The sequence below is a fragment of the Notolepis coatsorum genome (assembly GCF_963971535.1).
Source record: "Notolepis coatsorum genome assembly, chromosome: 10".
Taxonomy (NCBI): domain Eukaryota; kingdom Metazoa; phylum Chordata; class Actinopteri; order Aulopiformes; family Paralepididae; genus Notolepis; species Notolepis coatsorum.
This window is the reverse complement of record NC_140174.1, coordinates 38,484,367-38,507,945: the sequence shown is the minus strand read 5'-3', so window position 1 is coordinate 38,507,945 and position 23,579 is coordinate 38,484,367. Positions and strand designations below refer to the sequence as shown.

The 23,579-nt window shown below is 45.7% G+C and overlaps 1 protein-coding gene across 1 annotated transcript in view; it reads right to left on the bottom strand.

Annotated features, from left to right (window-relative positions):
• The window catches only part of LOC311235539 (cadherin-related family member 1a), a gene marked incomplete at both ends in the record, with an annotated part of 31,207 nt that extends 9,053 nt beyond the window's left edge, over positions 1 to 22,154 (bottom strand). Inside the window, 12 exons of the mRNA XM_084323007.1 lie at positions 418 to 582; positions 697 to 849; positions 4,405 to 4,611; positions 4,765 to 4,865; positions 5,053 to 5,131; positions 11,318 to 11,461; positions 12,868 to 12,984; positions 14,264 to 14,350; positions 16,552 to 16,641; positions 16,726 to 16,776; positions 19,475 to 19,620; positions 22,034 to 22,154. Coding sequence (XP_084179133.1) covers positions 418 to 582; positions 697 to 849; positions 4,405 to 4,611; positions 4,765 to 4,865; positions 5,053 to 5,131; positions 11,318 to 11,461; positions 12,868 to 12,984; positions 14,264 to 14,350; positions 16,552 to 16,641; positions 16,726 to 16,776; positions 19,475 to 19,620; positions 22,034 to 22,154 — 1,461 coding nt within the window. The remainder of the gene's footprint in view (positions 1 to 417; positions 583 to 696; positions 850 to 4,404; positions 4,612 to 4,764; positions 4,866 to 5,052; positions 5,132 to 11,317; positions 11,462 to 12,867; positions 12,985 to 14,263; positions 14,351 to 16,551; positions 16,642 to 16,725; positions 16,777 to 19,474; positions 19,621 to 22,033) is intronic.
• Positions 22,155 to 23,579: the final 1,425 nt, after the last annotated feature.

The window sequence follows — 23,579 nt, the reverse complement described above, 5'->3', positions numbered from 1 at the left end:
CAGTGTTTTGATAGTCATCTGTGTTGAGGGACAAAACATCTTAACCAAGGTCATGAAGGCTGGTCCATTTAACTGATTGGAACTGGCTGAGGATAACCCAATAGGATCTGCTCATATTCAATGTATGGGGGGGGATTTGGACCCTACCGGTAGCAGGGCCCCTCTATGTGTCTGACCCCTGCAGGGTGAGTGACCCACAAGGCCCAATATTATGATTAACCCTAACGGAGCCTAAGCTTTTTACCTCCTCATAGCTTAGCTTAGAAAGCAATATTAAATCACTGTGTTGCCGGAGAACACAGAGCTTTGTGGTCTCTGCCAAGGTCCTGACTCAGTAATATGCACTCATTGGGGGATTGTTGGTTTATATAATCGTGTTTTTGCGGCAAAGCAGAGTTTTAATCTCGAAGGACTCACCGTTACAGTCACCACAACGGATCCTCCCAGTGAGTTTTCAGGGATCCTGGCGATGTAATACTCAGATGTGAACTTTGGGATGTTGTCATTTTTGTCCAGGAGGTTGATCACTATGTCAGCGGTGGCACTGAACCTCTCGGGCGTGTCGATCTCCACGGCCAGCAGCTGCAGAAAGAGGAAGGCGTACCAAGTCGTTGAGGAACAGAAATCGATACAGTATTTGATGACAATCCTTTGGAGAAAATTGCAAAGATATTCGGCGGGAAATCTGAGATATACCTTGAAAGACAAGACCGGTCCCTTCTCGTAATCGATACCGGATGTGTCTTCTACGATGATGGTGACCTGGGCTTCATTGAGTACAGTCTGCGGGACTACGCGGAGCACTCGGCCTGACCCCACCAGCCTCAGTTTGAATTTTGCATTCGCTCCCTATAAAGGAAAAACACACATTTGTTCTTGTGACGTGTTTTTGACAACCAATATGGCACAATGCCACAGATGTCATTTAATGATCATCACCTGTTATTGGATCTCAATCACCTGTTGTTTGCCGACAGAGACGTTTGTGATTGAATGTTATGATCTTGCCGTACCAACTCACCAATGATCGGTTGATCGGTAGAGTCCTTTCTCAGTACAATCCATGCTACTAGCTCCAGATAGTTGGCCACAAACCAATGCAATGTCAATGGGGTCACGCTCTTGTCTGCAAGCTGACTGAAGCTCTCTGAAATTTACTTCACAGTGCACACAAAGAACATTTCAGAGAGCCTCGGTCAGCCTTGGTCAGCTTGATCAGGTTATGCTGTGTTGGCGGTCAACATATATATATAATTGTATATATTTTTTCTTTTTTTTTTCTTATTCTAAATTTTTTTCTTTTAACCTCTATTTAAACAGGCAGGTCAATTAAGAACCAATTCGGTAACACTTTATAATAACACTTTATAAGACCTTTATAATGCATTTGTAGATAATGAACTAATCATGAACAAACCATTTATATACATTCGTACATTATTATTAAATCATGTATAACTATATTTGTATAATATTTACAAATTAGTTATACATTATTTATAACTCATTATCAACATTGTTTCTACTTGATTTGTTCATCATTAAATAATGTTGTTTAATGTGTAGTAAGTAACACATTTGTAGATGCTTTGAAAAATGGATATGAAAAAACGACTATACATCCATTTATTTGTTCATGTTCAAAAAATTTTTGTTAATACATTCATAAAACATCTATAAATCATTTGCAGGTGCTATTGTGTGCCCTAATCTAAAGTGAAGACTATTCATCATTAAAACATTTCTAATACAGTTAATTATTTGTTGACTTTTTCATCATATTCATATTGTTTGATATTGAAAGCTTTGAGAGCTTGAAATTCTCAAAACTTGGTTTGATGTTAAACCATATCATTAATATGTTAATATTAACAAAACAAAATTTATGGTTTTTGGTAATCGAAAAGAAATAGAGGGGGATATCGAGTAAAACATATGTGATGTAAAAATAGAAAGAGTTTCTGAGATAAAATGTCTAGGCCGGGGTATTATTGACCAGAAATTAACATGGAAACAACATGTTAACTATATTCAAGGAAAAATATCTAAGTCAGTAGCAATATTGTATAAATGTAAGGATATATTAAACTACAAAGCCTTGCACATAATTTACTGCTCACTTATACTTCCTTACATTACAAGAAAATGGTTTGTAAAGACATTTTTGAAAACTACAAGGGTGAATAATACTGTTTTTCTTTGCTATTTTCTTTTAGAATACTGTTTTGGAGTCTTCATTTTTGTTAAGAATATAGGACAGGCATATATAAGCATTATGCTTCAGTCTGTACCGTTTCAGTCACTGTAAAATCAAATATTGTTAAATGATGGTGTATATTGTATTGTGTGAGATGATGACTGAATAAACTACTATAATACTACTACTACTACTACTACTACTACTACTACTACTACTACTACTACAACTACTACTACTACTACTACTACTACTACTACTACTACTACTACTACTACTACTACTACTACTACTACTACTACTACTACTACTACCTGTTAGAAATGTAGCTTTCGGATCCACCCTTCTTTGTGACATCAAACAGTGACAGAATTAGGACTATAGATAAATGCAATTTTATTAACATATAAAATACATGTGCACACATAACATATAGTGTAACCTGGGGGACACTAGGACCCAGGAGTAGTATGTAGAGCGAGTCTCACGCGAATGAGACTTCACGTTTGTTCTCATCAGTTTGAATGGAAGCTACATACACGTTATACTATTATATATTATTAGCAGAGCCAAGGAATTATTATTATTATTATTTTTTTTTTCTCCCATCCCAATGTTAGTCGTTATGCCAATTCCCAATCCACTTCCTGGTCGTTGCGCACTCTACCCCCTACCGTCGGTCCGGGAGGGCGGAGACTATCACATGCTTCCTCCGACACATGTGTACCCAGCCCACCGCTTCTTTTCACCTGGCAGCACGGACTCTCACTGGGAGAGTGTAACGAGTGGAAGATCACACTACCTCTCTCAGATCAGTCCCTTGCTGTGCAGGCGCCCCAACCGAACTGTAGGAGTCACTGTTTACAATGACCAGGACCCACCCTCGCCGGGTTTCCCAACCGCTAACACTGCCAATTGTGTTAGTATGGACGGTCGGCCAACCCGGAAGCACCACAGCTGGATTCGATCCCACTGTCTCTGTGGTGGTAGACAGACGCTTAGTCCGCTGCGCTACCCGGCCGCACCCCAGGAATTATTTTGTGCTGCCCCACGCTTTTAATTAAGGTATGAGCAAGCTAAACACCTTTTTTGTTGGTAAATCTATTCCATCATTTCCGACCTACAACTTATTGTCCTATATTTTGTGTAGACTTGATAAATAATAATAATAATAATAAATAACCCCATTTTTGGTGGTCAGATCACCAGCTTTAAACATAATGTTGTTGTTTATGGCTGTGTTGTTTTGCTTGCTTGCTTGAGATTGCTATTCACTTTGTGTTTTCTCCATGTATGTTTTATGAAGTAAGCTAAGGCTACAATTAGCCCTGCTGTAGGCTGGACAAGATATGCCTCCTAAAGTGTCTAAACGGAAGTACAGGAAGAACAGGCTACAGGCGTTCCAGTTTCGACAAAACAATTATAGAAACATGTGAAGTGGGGGCGGCTGGGTGGCGCAGCCGACATTGCGCTCGTCACCAACGCAAGGGACACCGGGTTCGACTCCGGCTGTCTGCGTTGCCTCCGGCTTGGGTCGGCCGTCATACTAAGTCAATTGGCAGAGTTAGTGGGTGGAAGTCGATGGGTGGTAATCTGGACGTTGTGGACAGCGACTCCTACAGGTCGGTTGGGGGACGCCTGCACAGCAGAGACAGGAAATGGCGGGGGTAGTGTGAGCCTCCCACACGTTACACCTCGCCAATGAGAGTCCGCGCTGGCAGGTGAAAAGATGTGACAGGCTGCCTCCACATGTATCGGGGGGGACATGTGATGCAAGGCTTCTATCCTCCCTACGACATACTTGTGGGGGGCATATGTGAGCAACGTTCAAGACAGGGGAGGGGAGAATTGACACGACAAATTGGGATGGGAGAAAAATAGAAAAAGAGGAGAAAAAGTGGATAAAAAAAAAATAAAAAAAATTAAGTGCACAATATTTCCTCATTTAAGCCACTGCAACGGCTTTGCCTGAAGAATTTACTACATGACCGGGACGTTCTAGTTTGTTTGCCGACAAGATTCGGGAAAAGTTTGGTCAGTTCGGAGGCAGCTTCCAGGGGAAGTATACACCGGATATTCTACCCCATAGACACTTTCGGCAGTAGTTCTTTACCAGGCTTTATCTCCTTTATAACTGGGAACGAGGTTAGCCCTGCTGTACACAATCTATAATCACTGTGACCTGATTGGTGGAATGATGCTCCCACCTGATCAGAATCATTGACGGTGATCTTGAAGCCTCTGAGGATCTCCCCGGCTGGCGGGTGTTCATACATGGTGACCTCGAACCTGTTCTGTGGGCCATTCTCCCCGTAGAACGTGGGAGGGTGGTTGTTGAGGTCCACCACACGGACCGTCACCGCCGTGAAGTCATGATCCTCCAGCAGCCTGTCGTTTGGTCCTATCTCAGTGGCCTGGGTTTACAAATAGATACACAGATAGATCCGATACCGCAGATTACTATAAGATAAGCATGTACAGTATCAGCACCCAGGAAACAACTAGAGAGAGTTGCTATACAAATAAAGTTATTATTATTATTGTCAAAAGAGGCAACTATTTTCTACCTTGACTTTAATATCGTATAATTCACTTTTCAGCTGGGCTGGATACGTTGCTAGACTGATGCACCCGCTTGTACTATTTATGTCAAAGACGCCGTCGTTACCTGTAAGGGAAGAAAGAGGTGTTAAGTGTGTGAAGGAATGACACTTGGAGACAGAGAGAAGAAACACTGCCTCCTACAAATCTGTATGTACTGTACGCAGTTAAGCCATTTAACTGGAGCGAATGACAGCTGAAATTGGCATGTATTTAATCTTTTGTAAAAATGGTTTGCCGTTGAGAACGCTTACCGTTTACAAGAGAGTAATATATGGGGTTTGGATTGCCTTGGTCTCCGTCTTTGGCATACACAGTAAATATTTCAGAGCCCTAAAAGTACAAGCAGCTATATTATATTACATTCATATGTTTACCCAGAAGAAAAGAACAACAACTGACTATTTAACTGCTATGCAAAAACAGTACATAAAGGTAGAATCTATAATGCCTTCAAACAGTGACCTCTTATCTTATCTAGGCAAAAGAGCCCACTTGATATTGCACTTTGTTTACTTTTTTTGGGTGTGGGTTGGTGTTGAGTGGGGATAGGGGAGGGGTTTCTCTTTCTGTGCCACACCTCAGGGTGGAGAAATCCACAGCATAATATGTCATTTGACACACGTGTCAGACCAAAACAAAACAAAGTGCAATACCGATCGGAGCTCTTTTGCCGAGAGGTCGCTGTTTGACGGCATTACAGATCATACATTTAACCCTTTCACTACCACACTACAGAAGGTTAACCCTTTCACTACCACACTACAGAACCGCCTGTTGTGTGGTAGTGGAAGGGCTAACCTTCTGTAGTGTGGTAGTGAAAGGGTTATATGGTCGTACTGGCGAATCGCGTCTCGCTCTTTCGCCATATCGAGATATACCTCATCTCCAGTACCTACTGTACTTCATTAACGAAAACAAAGCACCCATGCACTTGACCAGGCCCCGCCCCAGTGCCCCCCTATAAGGCACCAGGCATGGTCACACTCGCCCTTCCTCTTTTTCGTTTTCCATCATGGACGTGCTTTTCATCCCATGTAACTAGCTGTTGATGAAATGCAGAGAGAAATTGAACAATGTTGGGTTTCGCCGGAGATTTACCAGCCCCTGGAATCTTCTCGGCATGTTCCAATGGCGCGTCGGGCCTGTCCTGGGGTTTCCTCGTCTTTTGACAGCAGATCGAGGGAAGTCATGCGATGTTTAGCTATCGGGCTAACTTGTGCCCAGGTAGGATCTGCGCCACTAGGCATAACAATGCTGGCTTTAGTGATGCTGCTCGAGTTGTCCCGGGAGACAACCGAGTTGTGTATTGGCGCAAGGGGCAGGATATCTGGGTAAACGTTGTTGTTTTCCCGGTTATCCTGGAGCGCGCGGCTAACGCTATGCTATATGCTGGGTTACTGTTTCTGTTTTGATTCCCCGCTGAGGGCTGTCTTTCTAAAAGGTCTTCCCTCCTCTTAACCATTCATGCTGACGGTCAATCGGTGTCTACTGTTGGGAGTATTGACGGGGGCTTGTTTACCTTTTTCATGGGTGAATGGGCTGAGGCCTAGGGCTGGTGTGCTTTTTGTGAATATTATGAATGGTATGCGGGACTGGTGTTCTCTGGTCCGCATCCCCTTAACGTTGTGTGTATGGGCTAGCCCATTCTACAGTGTATTGGTGGTGTTTTAGTTAATTTATTCATTAACCCCTTCATGGGTGCACACCACAGTGGAGGTTGCTGGTTGCAACCACCACTGGTGCTCCGTGTTTATGAAGCAGGTGGCATCAGTCCTTTGCCTCTGGCATGTTGAAACAGTGCCCCGCCCGGCCGACGCCATGAGGTGAGGCGGCCCGGCGGGTGGCTGGTGGGCTGTTAAGCCTATACCGCCACGGTATAGAATTAGCAGCGATTAGTAACCTTGTTCGAATTGCTGTTTTTTCCGGTAAAAAATGGTGTCTGGTGGCGGGGCCATGAGGGCCAGCCGACGTCGAAACATTGCATGAGGTTTTTGACGTTATTAGCTTTGACCTAGCCGCAAGCTATAACCGCAGGGAGGGCTAGGATGCTGTCAACGCTTGTTTACAGACATCTTGGTTGGATTAGTCTCCTTTTGAGGGGGTGAGAAGTTACAAATAATTTTTCCCTCCTCAGGGCTCCCCTCTCCGCAGAGGATCTTTGGTCTTCTGCTGGAGCGCGGGCGGTATTTGACCTAGGCCCCACACCGCCTCACGCCGCGCAGCCAGAGGTGAGAGCACGGGCTTGCCAGCGGCTGCGGCGAGGCCCTCGACCAGCGGCCATGTTTCCCCCGCCTGAGGTACCCTGGGCTCAACGTCAACAGGTGTCCACAAGGCCGACAGCCATGGCGGCCGAGGGATCGGCTACATTGGATGAGCACGCCCTAAAAAACCGTCGCCGTCCGGCTGTGTGCAGCCCGCTCTCCGGTCACTCCCTCCCCCAACACCAGCGGAAAAGGAGCTCTGATTTGTTTCCTTTGGCTGCGGGCCGCGTGTCTTCAATGAAGCGCAAGCGGCCCCACGTTCGCTTCTCATGGGGACAGGGGCTGACACCCAGTTGATGGCTGAGACTGGGTCTGTCCGTGAGAATGTTGTGCTGTCAAGCGGCTCCCACGCCACACGTTCTGCGTCTGTGTTTGGTTGAGCCTGGTGTTACGTCTGTCAACTACAAGGGTTGTCAGCATGGGGGCTTCAGACCTTTTGAGGCAAACAGTGCGGGCTTCCCCGACCTCGCCTTCGCCAGGCCGGGTATCACGTTAGTGCCTCCCACTCCTGCAAGATCGGCAGTGGTCTGGCAGGCGCGCGTGATTTGGGTGGTAGTAATATCACTGCAGGGCTACGGTGTGTAGGAACCCATGGGGGCCTCACACCTTGCATGTCCAGCTGCAGAACAACTCCTCAGCATGCTGGAGGGGTGTTCAGTGGGGGAGCTTTTGTCACCTAGTATGATGTCAGCTTCCCCCGTATCAAACCGGCCCTTTCTGTCGGGGTCCCCCCTTGGGTGCGATTGCCTCGTGGGTAGTGTCAGGGTCCGATGTCCCGACTCCACAGAACGCTCTGCTCGCACGGTTAGCGGGTCCAGGGTTGTCTACGCACAGCGGGTGGGACCGGGCCGCCTATCTACAGTTCCTAGCGGACCAGCGCCAAATGGTGGCGGGTGCGTTTGGGAGTATCATCACATATGGCTACAGCAGTACCATATGTCGAGGTGGATGGAGAGAACGCTGAGGCGGGGACTTGTGTTTACACAACCCCACCCGTTTTCAGGTTTGGTACAGACCGTATTGTCAGGGTCACCAGCAGTGACAGCTCTGGTCAACAAGATCCAATCTCTGTGGGCGAAGCAAGCCATCGTCGTGGCGTTTTCCTCCCGGTATTCTCTGGTGCCCGAGAAATCGGGAAGGGGGGGTGTCAGACCCATGCTGGACCTGTCCCATGGGAAGGTTCAGCATTTTGGACCGTCTCCTACCTGTTGAACACTGTCAGGTGGGGGCCTGGTTCTCCTCCATAGACCTGTAGGAATGCGTATTCGCATCCCCGATCTTCCATCCTAGGGCTTACCTACGCTTCCTTTGCAGGTTTTAGCATATGAGTACCAGAGGCTGCCGTTCGGCTTTTCTCTGGCTCCCCGCATCTTCACCAAGTGCGTGGAGGCTGCACTGGGGCCTCTGCGTCGTCAGGGGTTACGAAGTGTATTCTACCCTGACGACGTTCTGGTCCTTGGCGGTCAAGGTGGATCGTCAGGTCTCATACCAGGCAGGTGGTGGAATTCCTCACCAGCCTGGGGTTTGCTGTAGACTGGAAGTAGAGTACTCCTCTTCCCAGTCAATGGGTGGAGTACAATGGGCATCCCTCTCAGAGCATGTTATCGACATGCTCGGGAGGTTCCGTCCTAGGACGGTTACCGCTCTGTCCGTGATGCGCCTGCTCGGTATGATGGCATCTGCTCATTCCGTGGTCCCTCTTGGCCTCCTCTTCACCTCATGAGGAGGATACAGAGGTGGTTTTCCAGTATGGAAATAGACCCGGTGAGAGGCAAGTGGAAGCGGCTAAGGTTCCCGTGTCAGTACTGGGGGACCTCGCCTTCTGAGGAGGGCCTGGGGCCCTCACCAGGGTTGTCCCCATGAGCAGTAGGCTGTCACACGTCACGGTTTTCACCGACGCCTCCCTCACTGGGGACGCGTTGGGCCAATGCAGTAGGGTGCAGCTGGCAAGACCATGCTGCCCGGTCTGCGCTACGTTCAATGTGTTGGTATTGAAGGCGGTCCTTCTGGTCCTCAAAGTGTTTTGGTCACGACGGACAATACGATGTCAGTGTCGTATATCGACAGACAGGGAGGAGTACGCTCCCCCCGTCTGCACCGGGCGGCGGTCGGCTGGCTATGGGCGTTTTCCATCTGTGCAGCCTGAGGGCTCTCCACATCCCCGGCAGGGTGAATGTGGGTACAGGTGTGATGTCGCGGGGCGGTCCTCACCTTGACGAGTGGGGATTACGTCCGGACATAGTCGGGCAGGTCTGGGACCGATGCCGTGGCCACATGGGATTCTGTACGTTTTTCCCCCCACACATCTGATAGGTCAGTTGTTGGTGCGGATACGTCGGGAGCGCAGGACCTTGGTCCTGTTCGCGCCAGACTGGGGCACAGCTGTGTGGTTCCCGGTCCTGATCCAGCTCTTGTTAGCCCCGACGTGGCCTGTTCCTTGGTCGTCGCGGGCCCTCTCTCAGGTGCACGGGTCTCTGTGTCAGTTCCCTGTGCTGGGCCAGCCTCTGATGGTTTGGCTGGTGAGAGGGTGAGTCTGGAGAGGATGGACCCTTCTGTGGTCAACACCATCCGGAACGTGCATGCTCCCTCCACTATCGCGGGTTACACGGGTAGGTGGCGTATTTTCCAAGAGTGGTGTAAGGTGGGGGGCTGGGAACTGGTGTCCTGCCCCCTGGACGCTGTCCTTTCCTTCCTTCAGTCTATTTTGGATAGACTGTCGGCTTCGACAGTGAGGGTATATGCCGCGGCTATATCCTCTTGTCATGAGGGGTTTTGAGGGCGCTACATTGTTCAGCCACCCTCTTGTGAAGCGTTTCCTGCTTGGCGCTCGGCGCCTTAAGCCGGTGGAACATTCTCTGTCTCCGAGTTGGGACCTCCAACTGGTCCTCGGCCGGTTGTCCGAGGCCCCGTTTGAGCCTCTTGAGCAGGCGTCTTTGGAACAGCTGTCTTCAAGACTGCATTCCTGCTGGCCATCATCTCCACTAAGCGCGTGGGTGAGCTCTGTGCTCTCTCGGTGCGGCCTGAGTGCTTGTCTATTCGTGTCAATAGCGGTGCGACTCTGAGGCCTAATCCAGTCTTCGTGCCAAAAAATATCCGGAGCTCTTTTCACTCCAGGGATATTGTGGTTCAGGCGTTTCATCCGCCTCCTCACACTGGTGAGTTAGAGGCGAGCCTTCACCTGTCGTGTCCAGTCCGGGCTTTGGAGGTTTACCTCAGCCGGACTCAGGACCTCAGGGCTACCGATCAGCTCTTTGTTTGTTACGGTGGCTCTCGTGCTGGTGAGGCACTGTCGAAACAGCGCCTGTCACATTGGTTGTGCGAGGGCTTTGCCCTTTGCTACACGTTGGCTGAGCTGGCCCCCCCTGGGGGTTTCAGGGCGCACTCCACTCGTGGAGTGGCGGCCTCTGCCGCCTTGTTAGGGGGGGCCTCGGTGGAGGCCATCTGTGCTGCGGTCTCCTGGTCCTCCCCGGGTCCCTTCGTTAGGTTTTACCTCATGGACATGACTGGGGGTTCTGTCTCCCAGGCGGTTCTGAGGTCTGGGACCTCCCCTGCGTCCCGCCCTTCGGTGGGTTAGCAGGGATGTGTGAGTGTGTGCCACGAGGTGATGTGTCACACGTGGTCCCGCCTGTGCTGTGCGTTTTAGGGGTCTCTAGTTCCTCTTTTTCGCACTTGGGTGGAGTTGACTGCCGCCCCCTCTTCGCTAGGAAGGGGGGGTGACGGGACTCCCCTCCCCCCTGGTGATAGGGCTTGCGGGTCCTCAGGGGGTACATTTGTTGGTCCTCGCGTCTGCTCTGTCCCAATATCTCGATATGGCGAAAGAGCGAAACGCGATTCGCCAGTACGACCATATAACGATAGGTTATGTATATAACCTAGTTATATGAGTACTGGCTGAGCGCCTCGCTCTTAGCGCGCCCTGAGGTCCCTTGAGGGGTTTTTTCTTGATGGAAAACTTTTCCCGAGGAAAGGAGAGTGTGACCACGCCTGGTGCCTTATAGGGGGGCACTGGGGCGGGGCCTGGCCAAGTGCATGGGTGCTTTGTTTTCGTTAATGAAGTACAGTAGGTACTAGAGATGAGGTATATCTCGATATGGCGAAAGAGCGAGACGCTCAGCCAGTACTCATATAACTAGGTTAACCCTTTGTAGTGTGGTAGTGAAAGGGTTAACCTGTAGTGTGGTAGTGAAACCATTAACCCTTTGTAGTGTGGCAGTGAAAGGATTAATGCACTGTTGAGAATGTAACTGAGACTTACAGGAACTGAAACCTCATAGATGTATCCAAAGTAAGGGGTGCCGATGAAGGAGGGAGGTGTGTCCTGGGCGTCGATTACATTGACCGTTATGGTGGCTGTGGAGGTCAGCACCTGCTGTTTCCCCTTGTACTTCCCACCTCCGTCCTGAAAAGATAAATAGTGAGCCAGATGGTGAGATTTAACCCTATCACTACCACACTACAGAAGGTTAACCCTTTCACTACCACCCTTTGTAGTGCAGTAGTGAAAGGGTTAACCTGTAGTGTGGTAGTGAAAGCGTTTACCTTTTGTAGTGTGGTAGTGGAAGCCAGGGTTAAATGATCTTTTGCATATTTTTCTTCGTTTTGATCGAGCAGAACTTCTGACACCATGTTGTGTCTACAAAAAGTATATGTGTGAGACGAACTGTTAACTAGTATTGAGGATTTATTGAACTTAATCAACTACTGAATGTAGTTTTACACACAATGATTTCGTTTTTTTTATGCTAAATTAATAAATACATTTATATAATTATTTATTTAAGCATAATGGAATTCAACTTGCGCGTTTACGGCAGTACCAAGCTAATTTATAAACAAGCTAACTAGCTGAATGTGGTTTGGCAGAACTCACAAACTGGACATGTTTACAGATAACTATTTCTCAAGACGTAAAATACACTATAAAATATTGTCATGAGGGCACTAGTTCAATGTTTTGAAATTTGAACAGACAGTATTGAAACGTAGTTAGTTTCTCTTCCCTATTGTTAGCATGCAGCAACAATTAGATCTGAAATTAGTTTCAAAACGGTTGCACCGTGGTGAAAATAAAAAAGTACAGTAGATTTCATTATCTGTTCTTATGCACGCCTGGTGATACTAAATCCAAATTGAACTTGGTCATTTGAAAGATAATATATGTATATATATAAATGTGCGAATTGGTTATTATAAGGTAATTTATAAGCCTGCTATTCTATATTCTATAATAATATTTCAAATTGCATTGGTCCGGATGGGAGAATTCAGTACTGTATCTACAGAACCTCCTGTTTAATCATCTTCCCTTTATTCATCTCCTTAGATTTTCTGTACACATGATCTCAAGAAGGTACTGAACGAGATCAGTGGCAGTTTTTAATGTTTGGTCATTATTAGCATGGTGTTATTCACTGTCAAAGATGCAAAGAAAAATCATAATTCATATTCTCCTTTGTTTCATCATAATTTAAGCAAGCCTAGTAATAGACACAACATTTCTGACACTGGGAATACATTCACTGAGGTCCATAGATGTCCCTAGATACCAAGAATATGCAAATGGACCTTGTAGAAGTGGAGCAATATTCCATTTACTTAGGTATGTATTTTAGGCAGATTTTCAGAAAATAGGCTTCGGGCTTAAGAGATCAACGTATTTATGACGGACGTAAGAAATAGAGCAGTCTTTTCTTCCTCACCCCCTCCCCCAACCTTCCAACGTCGCTTTGGATAAAAGCGTCAGCTAAATTACTGAATGTAAACCTCCTCTACCCCTCCCTCGAAGGGGTGACATCACCTTCTCACCTTGGCAACCACCGTCACAAAATGTGTGGGAGTCATCTCGTAGTCCAAAGTCTCGCCGGGCTTAATCCTGAGGACACCGCTGTGACCGTCGATGGTGAACTTGGCCGGCGACAAGCTCTGTTTTTAGTGTAAAAAGTCACACATTAGGTAGTGTGAGTAACGGGTTCCTAGGTGTTTATATATCTGGTTAAACTTAGCAGTCTGTTGCTATCGAAACCAATCCTTCCCCTCGATGCAGCGTACAGTATGCAGGCCTGTCATGTTCTAGAGAAGCTTCTCTCAACTGTCCTTCCTACCTTTTCTGTACATCTGTGGTCTTTTGTCAGAATGTTTACATGAACAGCGACAGTTAGCGTCCTGTCAGTTGCTTCTCAAAAACAACCCTGAGCCCCTGTTAAAGGAACACGACCAACATATCGTCTTCTCCCGAGTGAGGCAAGAAGATAGATACCAGTTTCCTCTCTGTGCGTTCAGTAGAAAGCTATCTGGCTGCAAGTTAGCCTAGCTTAGCACAATGAATGGAAGCGGACAGTGCCAGTTAGCACCGGCACTGTCCGCTTCCATTCATTGTGCTAAGCTAGGCTAACGTGCAGCCTGATACGTTTCTACTGAGCGCACAGAGAGGAAACTGGTATCTATCTTCGTCTCTCTCTCTGGAGAAGACGGTAAGCTAATTTCCCAAAATGTTGGCGTGTTCCTTTAAGCTATCAACGCCTTGCTGAAACATCACTGACATGTAATCCACCAAAGTAACACCATTTACAGACTGCATTCAACCCAGAATGAAAATAATAATCTTTTCAGCCGCCGCTCTGCACACTGTTCCATCACTCAAATCCATGCCCTTGTTTTTGTGTCTTGACATGATGGTGGCTCTCTCACAATTCTTTCACCCCAGCCTGCCTAGCACTGTGTGTGTGTGTGTGTGTGTGTGTGTGTGTGTGTGTGTGTGTGTGTGTGTGTGTGTGTGTGTGTGTGTGTGTGTGTGTGTGTGTGTGTGTGTGTGTTTTTGTGTGTGTGTGTGTGTGTGTGTGTGTGTGTGTGTGTGTGTGTGTGTGTGTGTGTGTGTGTCTGTGTGTGTGTGTGTGTGTGTGTGTGTGTGTGTGTGTGTTTTTGTGTGTGTGTGTGTGTGTGTGTGTGTGTGTGTGTGTGTGTGTGTGTGTGTGTGTGTGTGTGTGTGTGTGTGTGTGTGTGTGTGTGTGTGTGTCTGTGTGTGTGTGTGTGTGTGTGTGTGTGTGTGTGTGTGTGTGCGTGCGTGCGTGCGTGCGTGTGTGTGTGTGTGTGTGTGTGTGTGTGTGTGTGTGTGTGTGTGTGTGTGTGTGTGTGTGTGTGTGTGTGTGTGTGTGTAAGTGATGGTCGGACAGTATGTTATTGGAAGCAGGTAGGATAGTATCACCTGTAGGATGTACGAGACGCTGCCTCCAGAGCCCATGTCTTTATCCACTGCTTGGACTTTGTAGACGCTGCTCCCAGGAGTAGCATCCTGGGGAACAGACGAGAGAGTTTGGAGTGAGAAACGTGTGAGACACTCTCTCTGGTTAAATACAATGAATCTATGTACTGATCTAAAAACATAGGTGACATTTCAGTCCGTCGACCATAGGGACAAACAACAGATGTAGACAGAATCATATATACACACATATGAGCGTACAGGTGCCCATCAACAGGGGTTCTTACAGGGCTTGACATTAACTTGTTGGCTCACTAGCCACTGTGGCTAGTGGTTTTCCAAAGTCACTAGCCACTCAGCATTTTCACCAGCCAAAAATCCCCACACACGCCGATCATAACCCAACAATGGTAATAATGTGATTATTAAAATGGTCATGTGAAAATGGGCTCCAGACAAACCTTTTTCACCACCGTGATGAATGAGAGAGAGAGAGAGAGAGAGAGAGAGAGAGAGAGAGAGAGAGAGAGAGAGAGAGAGAGAGAGAGAGAGAGAGAGAGAGAGAGAGAGAGAGAGAGAGAGAGAGAGTGCGCACTTAGGTTCTAGGTTGAAGGAATTGATGAACAATGTCGCCGTTGGAGCGTTTCATTATAAGCGTCTTGCAAGTTGCAACGTTGGTTAAGATATGAAAATACTTGCCAGTAGTGTAAGGATGCATTAGCCATTACCTTTGCACACGCCTCCTTCGCCTTATAAGGAGCTGGCGGGCGTGTCTGTATGCAAATTCCGGTGTACGAGAACGTGCTTCCAGCGTCATTACCTAGCTTAATTACAGAGACTTGTGTTGGATGTTCTAGCTGTGTTCAACTTCGAACAAGCCTGCCAGCTTGATTTCAGCCAGGCAGAAAACGGGTCCATAAACGAAAGTTTTAATCCACACCAGTATGTAAACAAAGGTTTTAACCATCCACAACAGAATACTGCAGTCCAAATGTATTTCCGATGCTTGATTCTTCTCTCAAACCGACGCAATATCTTGAAACTATTATGTTTATTGGCGACGCGACTCAGTATGAAAAGAACTTTGAAGAGAGGTTTCAGGTTTCACATGGCTTTTTTGTTTATTCCGTCATTCAGCATCAGGGTGATGATCAGAGTCAATCAGAGGCAGATCAGGGCTGGTCTTTGCATAATGCACGTGTTATAGCCAATCAAAGGCAGAGATTTTTTATTTTTTTTTAGAATGCACATGGCCAGGGAGAAAAAGACGCTAAACACACACACATACACACAGACAGACAGACCTTTAAGCCACTAGCCACTGGGGCGGGTAGAATGACAGAGTTACACGCCACAGGGGAATTCTACCCGCATCTGGCGGGTGGGCGGGTGCTAATGTCAAGCCCTTCTGCAACATAATGCAGTCCAAAGTACATAGAATAGTATGTTTGACTCCACTGGTTGATTGTTCTATTGACCTATTCACTTCGCCACCATCTTTGTTTTCACTATGAACGCATTTTCAGTGAGCTGATGAGTAATTCACTTTCATGTTTTTCAAAATACGACAACTATGGCAATGAAAAATAATCAAGAGTCATGAGCTCATAATTCTTATGAGTGTATACTGCCTGTTGTTTATATTTTGGTCCTTGAAGTGGCATTTTCCTAGCTAGGTTTTAACATTGAAGTGAACAGGCACTTCCGCATCCGTATCTCACATTGCATCAAACTCGACCAACATGGTGGCAAAGTGACTATGGCAAATAGGTTGTCAGGATAAAACCATAGGTACACCAAGCAGCTTACTGTACTGTATACTATAGCACTTTAGGCAGGTATGCATTTAGTCAAATCCCAGTGTATTTATATTATTCATAGCCCATTGTCAAAATCATAAGTCCCAACTGGCAAGAGTATAATATAAAAGAGTAGGCCTATATTCAACATCAGCTTGATGTGTAGGTCCAACGTTTCAAAGTTCTTTCAAGTTTTACTCTTATACAGTAAAATACACACTGTGGTTTTTTCAGATGCATGTATGCAGGTTTCTGGGTAATTTGTGTTGTTCCCTGTAATATTTATTGAATTCCTTGTTAATCTTTATTGTTGCATGTCAGTTGCCCTCTGGCCTTTTATGATAAAGACAGAGCTCAACTGAACACAATCTTGATGGCAAACATTTAGCAGTGTCACAGTACAGCATTTTATCACAAAGACACCTTCCAACAATACACGACTACACTGAGACGTGTCATTTTGTTCACAAATGTCTACAATTTCAAACATACCTCTGGTATATCAATGATGAATGGCAAATTTAGGAATTGAGGTCTTTCATCGTTGACATCCGTGACAAACACTCTTATTGTCTCAGCAACCTGAAAGAGGTAAGTAAATACATGGTCATAGCCACAGTTGGAAACGTATAGAATTTGGAACAAATATTTGACATCAGTACGCACCTTATTGCGACCATCTGTGATGCTAACAAGAGCTGAAATTTCAGCTTGTTTCTAAAAATAACACACAAAAAAGGCTCCTGTCACTCTGAACAGCAACACTGTGAGATGGTTTCATTTTATGATGTCTTTCTTTAGATGGAAAAAAACAGTGTATGAAAGGGAAGTGCTATATTTTAAAGAAGCTAAACCAATTTCTGTGCTTTCAGTCCGTTCAAAAAGCACTTGTAGGCTTTGTTTCTGAGATATTAGAAGGAGACAATGGTCCTCATTCTTGAACGGACATATGTGAAAGTTACCAAGGAATTCCTTCGTAACTCGATTTACAAATTTATTCTGCATTCTCGAACGGATTAGTATTGTAAATTCGTTGTATGATTTATGTAGGATTTACGAACTCGAAAAGGCAGTCGTAAATCGGACATAAGTCAGACAGACCGGTGTGCGCCTGTGTTTTTGACAGCTGTCTGTGGGAGAAGTCCTTGGGGATTGCGTCACTTCGATCCTACAGACATCCGTGGAATTAAATAATTATAATGATAATAAATACGACAATATTTGTATCATTAACAATCACGTTTTAGATATATAGTCATGACTCAATGAACCATGTCCGAAAATAAATAAATAAGAACTGAACTCAATAGTGTGGATATAGCTTGGCCGCCCTAGACTATTAATATTCCATATACCATCTTGTTCTCCATGATATTATTTATTGTTGGTTTTATTTGTATTTTCTTTTACATTGCTCATTGTATAAATTGTAAGAGCCAGTGAAGAAACATTCCAACAAGCGCTTCCATCACCACATGGTCCTCTCCTGGCTGTCCAGCATCGCCTGTCGGTAGGTCGGGCTGTGCACCAGCACTGCCCCCCGTCCAACATTCCACTGCTCATCTTGCCCGGACAACAGACTGCTGTCCAAGTCCGACAGCGATTAATTGCATGGATGTAGGCCAAATAAAGCCTTTAAACATTAATTTGATTTACTTGATGTTGTCACTATTATTAGATATAGTTTACAATTTCTCTCAAGAACTAAACACATCACTTCACTAATATGTCAGAGAATACGCGTGGCAGCGCTGGTGGATGGGGGGCGGGCAGCGCTGGTGGACAGATTAAATTGTATTGTCATCATACAGCACAAGTACACCGCTGCCCCCGTCCACCAGCGGTGCCACGCATGCCCGTGGCAACGCGGTCCAGCAGGCAATTGTGGAGGATAACAGAACTTGTCCCCTCCCTCTACCCAATCCCCAGTTTTATTGTCCCCCCCCTCTTTATAAAGAGGGTCCCCACATGTAAATCTATCTCTTTCTCCCGGGTCCCCTAGCTAGTCACTTTGGTGAGAGCCATCAAGCCATTCTCTGACTATTCTGTATTTGATACATTCATTCCGAGTTAATAAAGTGTATTACTGGATCTCCATTGACTGAGTAGGTTATTATGGCCACATTAATCCACACAATGCTGAACAGCCAGGAGAGGGTCACCAACAGCCTGGAGAGGTTTGCTAACAGCCAGGAGAGGGTCGCCAACAGTCTGGAGAGGGTCGCTAACAGCCAGGAGAGGGTCGCCAACAGTCTGGAGAGGGTCGCTAACAGCCAGGAGAGGGTCGCCAACAGCCTGGAGAGGTTCGCTAACAGCCAGGAGAGGACCACGGTGGTGATGGAAGCGCTTGCGGCCACCTTGGCCCAAATAAAACGCACAATTACTCAGTAGTATTTATATATTTTATACCCAGTTTAATCACATGTGCATTATATGTTACTATTGCACTTTACTGTTACATTTGCACTTTGGTTGGAATCTAATCTAATTTTGAGATCAGTCGCAAATGTTGAATGGGTCAGCACGGTGCAAATGCAATGCTGACCCTCTCGCTATTTTGCACACGCCTCCTTCGCCTTATAAGGAGCTGGCGGGCGTGTCTGTATGCAAATTCCGGTGTACGAGAACGTGCTTCCAGTTTAAGAATGAATAACGTTTTTCATTCATGGGAACCCAGCTGCGAAGATTTTGGCCACTTACGGAGACCGTTTCACACGTTCAGGAATCCCGAGGAGGATTTTTGTTAATGTGTTAGTACGAACTTTTTACCAAGATATTTACAAAGGTACTTACGAACATGCTCGAGAATGAGGACCAATGTTGGCATTTTTTTATTATTTTTTATAATTTTTTTCCTCCTTCTTTTTCCGCTTTTTCTCCCAATGTTAGTCGTTATGCCAATTCCCAATCCCCTTCCTGGTCGTTGCGCACTCTACCCCCTACCGTTGGTCCGGGAGGGCGGAGACTATCACATGCTTCCTCCGACACATGTGTACCCAGCCCACCGCTTCTTTTCACCTGGCAGCGCGGACTCTCACTGGGAGAGTGTAACGTGTGGAAGGTCACACTACCTCTCCTAGATCCTTCCTTTGCTGTGCAGGCGCCCCGACCGAACTGTAGGAGTCGCTGTTTACAACGACCAGGACCCACCCTCGCCGGGTTTCCCACCCGCTAACACTGCCAATTGTGTTAGTATGGACGGTCGGCCAACCCGGAAGCACCACAGCTGGATTCGATCCCACTGTCTCTGTGGTGGTAGACAGACGCTTAGTCCGCTGCGCTACCCGGCCGCACCAATGTTGGCATTTTTGGCAAAGCTAGTGGAAGTCATTGCTTCTTGCAATGCCTGAAAGGACAGTTTGTGACAAATCACATAATGCTTCTTAGAAGTGCAGACTACCCCCTTAAAACTCACCTCTCTGTCAAGCTCCTGAATCAGAGTCACATTTCCTGACTGGGGTTCCACTTTTAAGTATTCCCTGGATCCTTTTTCAAAGGTCAGGCCATATCGTACAGGGTCTCCTTCCGGATCTGTGCCATACAAAGTGTATACATGGGTTCCTATAGGGAAACAAGCACAAGGAAATGTAACTGTTGTCCAGGACAGTGCACAGACATTTTGGGGGGCAGGGGCCGAAGCAACAAAAAAGGGCACCTACATTTTTTAAATAATAATTGGATACCTCTTAGTAATAGTATGGTAAACTAAAATCTATATTCCAAAAATTACACCAATAAACACAATCTAAGAGGGCAGTTTCTCTATGTCAGGATGAATGGGCCTCAAGGGCCTCAAGCCCCCCTGAACTCCAACCAAACCCCCCCCCAGACCTCCCGCAGAGCCGAACACCAGTCTCCCACACGCGCCCCGACGGACCCGACAGACCCCGGCCAGTCCCCACCACTGAACTTCCCCAACTCACCGACACCCCAGGGACCCCCTGCATGAAGAACCCACCACAAACCCCACAGCACCGCAAAGCGTCCCAAAGGTCCCAGTGCCATCCCAGACCACCCCCAATGCCACACGCCCTCCCATCCAACCACCTCCATGTCTATCCACCCGAACATCCAGAATCGTCGGCTTGAAATAAAAGCATGGACCAGCTTCTCTGCATCCTGTTGGGTAAAAATGGCCAGACTTTGGGAATCTTCTTAAATGGAAGAATGCTGTCTTGGTCACATTATTTATGTCTGTTTTTAAAACTTAAATCAGAGTCTAAAATAACACCTAAGCTTGTTACTTCTGCTTTATGTAGAGCCAGATTCAAGTGCATCCATTTTGGCTTTAGGGCCAATTAAAAGTATTTCTGTCTTATCCTCATTTAGTTGAAAAAAAAGTATTGCTCATCCATTGATCAACTGCAGACAGACAGGTAGTCAGGGAGCATAGAGCATTTGTGTCATTCAGTTCAACAGAAATGTATAGTTGTGTATCATTAGCATGACTATGAAAGTTGATATTGTGTGAGGAGGAAGGCTAGCTCCGTGGTGGGAGTCGAGCTACCTAGACTTGAGGTGATGGTAGAGAGGGGGGTGATAAGGAAGCTGGATGCCATCATGGAGAACCCCTACCACCCCCTCTACGACGAGCTAGTCAAGATGAGAAGCTCGTTCAGCCACAGACTCATCCCCCCCCGACACTCAACTAACCGCCTCGGACAGTCCTTCATACCAGCGGCCATCAGGCTCCACAACAGTGGGCAGCGACTAGCAGCCTCCAGGCCCCACAACAGGGGGCAGCGACAGCGACTGCTACCAGACATTGACCTGGGACTTATAGGAACCCAAGGGGGACAAAGTAGACTACCCTGGTACTTTGATTAATGTATACTCAGTAGATAGTAAATTATAACACTACCTCATGCATACTGCACCTTATGTGACACTGTGAATAATGTGAATATTCCTCAGCTAGTCAGATAGTAAATTATATTGACCATATTGATCAAATTGTTTACACTGCCTGTGTTGTCTTTTACTACCTGTATACTGTGTTGTTTTACTACCTGTACCCCTCCCCCCTCCCCCCCCATGCTGCTATGATGCCTGAATTTCCCCAAGGGGATCAATAAAGGAATATCTTATCTTATCTTATCTTTTCTGCATGTACAGTGAAAAAAGGAGTGGACCAAGACAGCTTCACAACACCAAAAGTTAAGTCTTGTTTCTCAGACACAAAATCTGCTAAACTAACATAGAACTTTCGCTCTGTGAAACAAATTCAGTGCACTCCAGATAACATCAGATAATCCAACCCAGTTTTATTAGAATGCTATGATCGAATGCAGCGCTCAAGTCCAAAATAATCAGAACAGAGACTCTGCCAGCATCAGTATTAATCCTGAGATCATTTGTTATTTTAACCAGAGCTGTCTCTGTGCTACGATTTTATCTAAAACCAGACTGGAATTTCTCTAATATACCATTTTCATAAAAGAAAAATGGATGCATTGATGTACCACTTTGTCATTGTCATAAAGAGTTTAGACCTGTTCCCAAAATGCAGAAAATCAAGTTGCTTTGCTTAAATTTTCGACATATTCCTTCTCATCACCCTTCCTAAGCGTCCTAACATAGTTCCTACAGTATGTTTCCTAACATGCTTCCTATCACCCTTCCTGTGCTTCCTAACACCCTTCCTATGCTTATTAACATGCTTCCCATGCTTCCAATAACCCTTCCTATGCTTCCTAATATCCTCCCTAAGCGCCCTAACATCCTTCCTATGCTTCCTAACATGCATCCCATATACCCTTCCTAAGCATCCTAACATCCTTTCTATGTTTCCTAACATGCTTCCTATTACCCCTCCCATGCTTCCTATAACCCTTCCTATGCTTCCTAATAACCTCCCTATGCTCTCTAGAGTTTTGCACTCTACTGAGTGCACCTTTCTAGTTTACATTTGAATTACAGATCACACATTTAACAGGATAATAAATTATTACATCAAACTGCTTTAAAGACTCACCAACTGGAGTATCCTCAGAGATGCTGAACAAAGCCATATTCCCATTTGTACTGCTTGGTCCATTGTCATAGAAATATGGAGCATAGTCTGATAGTCCTTTTGGGAAAGCAAACATGTCCATTGTCAGTATCCATGATATAACACAGCAAAAGTATTCACACAATAAACACCACATGTATCAAAATAACCAGGAATCATAATCTAAACTACTATAATTTACTTATTATGCTACTTTATACACTATATACTACTACACTATACTGTTAAGCACACATTCTGATTATATTTTCAGTGTTAATTCGAATGCCAGTAATTAATGCAATCGTTTCTTGCCCTCACTTGTAGAAATGACAGGTACTGAAGGCAGATTGAAGAAAAAAAGAAAGGAGGGGTTAGGTTTTATTATTATTATTATTATTATTATTATTATTATTATTATTATTATTATTATTATTATTATTATTATTATTATTATTATTATTATTATTATTATTATTATTATTATTATTATTATTATTATTATTATTATTATTATTATTATTATTATTATTATTATTCATTCACTAGCAGAAACACACAACACACATTTTCACAGAGGTACAAGCGGCATGAATACTCTTAAGAGGGGGCATGCCCCTGTCTACATGAGAGGATTAACTACTGTACATGTTAACAAGGCAATAAACAGGCAAGAGGTCTATAACCACAACAACAACAGCAACAACAAAAAAAGAGACCCATACCCAAGGTAAAGTGAACCAAAATGAGGAACAATACAAATTCTGTTCTCTTTCCTTTCATCATCCTGGTAGGAAGGTAAGGCTGGGCAGGCTCATGTGGATAAGGCTCTGGGGAGCGACGAGCGAGCGGAGAGCGGAGAGCCCTTCTGGAGGTGTGTGTGTGTGTGCGGCTCAGTGCAAGAGGCTGGAGCAGATTCTCAGGGGCTAATCCGGTGACGCATCCTCTGCGGGCTCCCTAGACATCTTCAGCAACGCTGCTCTCACTTCTGTAAGTCAGTGAAAATGGAATCAAGGGTGATATTATTCCAAGTTTTAACTCAGCATAGTGTAATCACACCCCGACACACGTACTGTATGTGTGTGACTAATGTACACGCATGCGCCTCAGAAAATGCCTTTTTCAAGAATTACAGTTATATTATCATACTGGCCAATCGCGTCTTGCTCTTCACCATTATGAGATATCTCTTATCTCCTAGCACATAATGTGCTCACGAAACAACAAATGCACTCACATGCACGTGACCAGGCCATGCCCCTGCGTCTCACTATATGACGCCGGACATGGTCACACTCTACCTTCCTCTTTTTGTTTCCAACACGGAAGTAGCAGTGCACTCCGTGAACTAGCTGTTATGAAACGCAGGGAGAAATTACACAATGTTGGGTATTCGCCAGAGGTTGACCAGCCCCTGGAATCTTCTCGGCAAATCCTAACAGTGCATCGGGCCTGTCCTGGGGTTTCCTCATCTTGTGACAGCGGATCGAGGGACGTTGCGCGACGGTTAGCAGTCGAGCTACGTCGT